Below are 5000 nucleotides of genomic sequence, written 5' to 3'. Positions count from 1 at the left end.
TTCTTAGCCTGCTACATTCGTAGACCTATTTACTGTTTATAAAGCAATATGCACTTACAGGTTTTGGAGATGGCTTGGGCTCCGAGGGTCGCATGTGCAAGTGGGTCATCATTGCTTGAAGACGTTCGCGTTCTTTAGAAAGCTGTTAAGAAAGAGTGGGATCAGAAGCATTTTAGAAATGACTGATACAGCTATTTCACTGCAGTGATATATCTTATCATTGAGCTTGTCTCGGTGTAATGATTCCTGCATATAAAAGTCTGTGTCAGTAGAAACTTATCTAAGAGGAAATGCAACTTTGGGCATAGAAAGAAAGAAAGGAAGGAAGGAAAAAAAAAAACAACAAAAACTTTTATAGCCTTTCATATGTTAAAAGGTCAGAGAAAACAAATAGCACTTCATCTTTTTGTCAATAAGAGAATTGAGGTCACAGTTGCCTCGACAGTAACAAGTTACTAAGACCATAAATTAGAAGGCCCATAGTGTCTCTTTAAAGTCCTGTGGACACTGTTAGCAATGGACTAGTGCCAACAGCTGTGAAGGGGTGAAGGGTCCTCAAAGCACAGTGCCTGCCAGGATTGACTACACACTTCATCCTTTCCCACTGAGGTCCAGTTAGTGCCCCCTGCAATCTGCCATCATCAATCTAATTCAATAGAGTGACAGAGCCCAGGCAGTGTGAAACACTGAACTCTGCCATCGAGTCGGCATCGACACTGCACTGGGTCTCATTACAACTGATGGACCCTACTTCGCCAGCAGTCAGACAAAGCAAAAAATGGCATAATTGGTCACACTGCAAGCTAAATCTTCACTTCAACTGTTGGATTACAGCCTAGCCTTTGTAAATGGTAAACAATTCCTATGGAGCCCTTATGCTGCCTTCAAAAAACATTATATTACTTAAACCTACTTTTTCCTGATAACTGATACCATTTTCTGATCATATATTATGTAAATAATTATCGTTTCAGATTCAAACAAGGAACCAAATTAAAAGTAAAAAATGAAACAGGAGGAAGTGCTTGAAATCTGCAACTTGTTGATAAAAATAGCAGGATATAAAAGAGGAAAATGAATTTTACAACAGAAAATATTGTATTTTTTTCACAAACTAGTTTTCAAGAAGACATGTTCAAAATTTTATTCTAGTGATTTGGCTCTGGCTACCTAAAACATGATTTCAACATTATTTGCAATAAGAATTAAACTTGGTGTTTAATACTGCCATTTTCCAGAGAGTTCTTGCTCTTACACCTGTAGACAGAGACTGGACAAAGGACTGGAGAACTTGCAAGTAGTTTTAAAGGAGGGAACTATCTTTAGTACTGCAGGTATTTAATTTGATCTAGTGCATATTGTATTAAAGAACATTTGAGCCAAGGGGTGTGAAAAAGGTTTCTTCTTCAAAATATGTGTAGCTTCATTCTATGTGTGTGATGTTTTAGTGACATAGTATTTGCCATTACATGAATTCCTAACAAACCTAACATACAAATGAAGTTAACACTATCGTGTAAATAACATAAAAGAAATAGCAGCTTTACCTGGGTTTAAAAATAATTCATTTTAAGGGAAATGACAACAAATTACATCATTGTATGCTCCTCTCATTGTTTTGGATTTCCAGCATTAAAGTAAAAAAGATCCAAAAAAGCCTCGGCTGAAAGAAGTATTCTTACGTGAAAGAGAACTTGTGAGACAATATTCCGAAAAGGAGAGAAAGGTGAGAGTGGTTATCCTTCTTTCTCTACATATGGCAAGAAACAGGGACAAAAATCTTGGTCCCTTGCTGCATCCCTTGAGCTCCTCTGAGCAGTCCCAAGAGGACATGGGACTGCTGAGACATGGCCCACCCATGACTGCTGTGTGGGCAGCAGGAGACAGCATGGTCCAGGTGTCCTGCACGGTCACCTCTGAGGCTTATGCCCTACCTCAGCAGCCTGTAGGTGTTGTCACAATAGTGGGAGACCCCAGGGGTACTCACCACTCCCTGCATAAGCAGAAGGGAGCACTCACATACATGCAGTGACCTCTAATGGTTAGAGCATGCACAGGGCACTGCAGGCCTGCGGTCTGAGGCATGGCACTCCCTAGGGACCTTCTGACATTACACCTTCTTGCTTGCAAAAAAATGCCCCCCTATCAGACTGGGAGTCATTTTGCGTGGAGATATGCTCTGCTACTCTTTTATCCCACAGAACAGCACGGACAAGCGCTGGGTCAGAAGGGGAAGAAGGAAGAGGGGCTCTGACCCAGCATTTTAAAAAGTGAAGATGGCTTGGATCCAGTCTTTGCTCCAGGGACTGCATTTTTTGTTTGTGATGAATAGCATTAGAGTCTTAGTTCAAGCAAAATACTGTAGACAATCTTGATGTTAGATAATTATTGCATAATTTATAATGTGAAAAATCTTTAAGTAAAAAACCCTCATTTATTCATGAATATCAACAAATTTAATGTAAGAATCATATGTCTTTAAGCTAGAGTCACTAAGGCAAGTGTTTTCAATTTAGTTTAGGTAAACAGTAAATAAGTAATGGGATAATGCATCCATATAACAAACCTGTATTTCTAACTGCTGAACCACTTGCATTTGCACCCGACACTGAGCAGTGCTTCTGTCATCCAATGCATGTTCATTGTTAAGGTGCCTAGACAAGGAAGTAAGACAGTGTTAATAGGAGGAAAATAACTTTGAGTACATTTTTCTCTCCTGCACATATGGCTTCCATTAGTTCCAAGGGGAGCTGTGCAGAAAGACCTAGTCAGAGCATGCCATACAGGCAACAATACACAATAACAAAACTGATTATTTCATTTAGTTCTACAAAATTTCCCACTGAGGACTTTCAAATACCCAGTTTATATCTCACAGGGTCACGTATCCCATCTAAGGGCCAATGTAACCAGTTATGAATATTTGTTACAACAACTGAACTGATTTCCATTCCCTGTTGCTGATGCAGATGAAGACAATCACCTTAAAAATGAGTCTCTGAAAGACAGAATTGCTTTTAGGCTGCTTGAACTACTGAGAATTAATGTAGACTTTGTTAAGATTTCTCTATCTGCTCCTTAATCATTAAGCAACAAGAGAACATGCACTACCCCTCCCCAAAAATAGACCTGCAAGGGAAGAGCCAAATGTCAATGTGGTTTCTAGAAGTAGACTCTGAGGATAATGGAAGTCATTGTCCCCTCCCAGTATGAAGAAAAGTCTATGAAGAGGCAAGGGAAGGACCAGCTATACATCTTGTTAACAGCAAACTTCCTGGGAAAGGTTCAGGCTACACATGTGAGCTTAGCAAAACAAAAACACACTCTGCATCAGGGAAAGAGGACCTCAGTGAGCAGCTGCCTGAAACGGAAGTTTAGCCCAGACCCAAGTGGTTGTCCCCCAAACATTTCAATTGAGCAAAAATTTACAAAGATCAATTAATAATTTTTTTTGAAGGAAAATATGTCTGTTTTCTTCTCTCTCTCTTTCAGGATCAAGAAGTCCCTTCTGGAACTTTAATAGTGGGCTTTCTGCTCCATGGAGAAGAAAACATAAGATTCAGGTTAAAGAAGAAATGGGAGCAAAGGAGTTCTGCCTTTGAATGTGGATTTACTGGCTATTTCCACTGTAGGCATGAGGGGTAAGCTTTGCAAGGACTGCTCTCACAGTTGATGGTCTCACAGTTATAAGAACTAAGTTATCTATACCATGGAGGAAATGTATCTTCTCCTTTTTCTTTTCTTTCCTAGCAGAATTAATCAGAAAACTGCGCAGTCATTTGATTGTTAATCTATGGGGAAAATGTATTTGTCAGAAATAGTGGAAAAATAGAGTGACTATATCACTTCTACTAACATCTGTGTCTTTTAAATCACGACTTCCATTGTTTAGGACCCTATGATAGTTTTCAGGTGAGCAAAATGTTCTGCTGTTCTTGAAACAGGCATGGCTGAGAAAGAGACATAAGTAATTGTGAAAGGTTTTGTTCATTCTTTTGATATAAAATTCTTTAAGAATATACCTCTAACTTGCTAGGTAGTTTATGCTAAGTTCAAGCATCACCAAGGACACATTTCCTTTATGTGAGTCATAAAACCTATAATTTATTTCTTTTCAAAGGAACTGACTTCATCCTCCCATTGATGCAAAAATGCACAATCAGTTTAAAAACCAGCTAATTGCTCAGAACATTCCATTCACTTGTTTTCTGAGATTTTGATTCAGAAGAATTTTACTCTTTCAATTACACAGGCATGATAGTGCATGGTCTGTTAATGTAATGGTTTAATATTTTCAGTTAATTGGGTACAAAATTGCCAGAAAAAGGTCTGAAGACAGATTTTACCTCTGCATCATTACCCCTATCACCAGTGCACACCAGTACATTGTGCTTCCACATGCACATATGCTCAACTGTGCATGCTCACAGGTACATGTGGATAACACAAGAGTAAGCAAGAGTGCAAGTATAAAATATCTCCCAGACCAAGTTTGAGGCTACTGCAAACTCATGATTAGTTATTAGTTATTACAACACCACATGTTTGCATAACACCTTACAAAATAGATACAGACATAGTCCGTGCCCTGAGGAACTTTAAATGTAACAGCAGTAGGCTGTGTGGGAGAAGAAAGTCCAGTGTAATGTAATTTCAATATGATTACACAGTAACTTGGGAGTATGCTGCAAGTTTCTTGAGAGTTAACACAGTAATCTTCAGAAACTTGTGAGATACACACATTTTTTTACACCCTACTTTTACTGTGCACTTTACTGTGCATTTTGCAGAAAGGCTACTTATGGAAACAGTAAGAGTACAAAACTTGTTTTAAGAAATTTTTTTTTCTGATCTTTTTCGCCTGTGAAGTAGGCTTGCTTTATTTATCATGCAAGTACAGGCAATATAGTGAAAGAAAAACTAGGTCTAATACATTTTTAAAAGCCTCTAAAATAACTTTTCTCTGTATTAAGTTGCTGCACTGTCAGGGTCCAGTATGT

The 5000-nt window shown here is 38.6% G+C and overlaps 1 protein-coding gene across 6 annotated transcripts in view; it reads right to left on the bottom strand.

Moving 5' to 3' along the window:
- The window catches only part of FOXP2 (forkhead box P2), a 405238-nt gene that overhangs the window by 41324 nt on the left and 358914 nt on the right, over positions 1-5000 (bottom strand). For 5 of the 6 annotated variants that reach the window (XM_066550518.1, XM_066550520.1, XM_066550521.1 and 2 more), the window contains 2 exons: positions 2567-2654; positions 59-142 (listed from right to left, as the gene is read on the bottom strand). In XM_066550518.1, the coding sequence (XP_066406615.1) occupies positions 59-142; positions 2567-2654 (172 nt within the window). Of the gene's footprint in view, positions 1-25; positions 143-2566; positions 2655-5000 lie in introns of those variants that run through there. The other variant, XM_066550523.1, reaches the window with a different exon arrangement.

This window comes from Molothrus aeneus, chromosome 5 (assembly GCF_037042795.1).
Source record: "Molothrus aeneus isolate 106 chromosome 5, BPBGC_Maene_1.0, whole genome shotgun sequence".
In the NCBI taxonomy this organism is placed as follows: domain Eukaryota; kingdom Metazoa; phylum Chordata; class Aves; order Passeriformes; family Icteridae; genus Molothrus; species Molothrus aeneus.
This window is presented reverse-complemented; position numbering and strand designations above follow the sequence as displayed.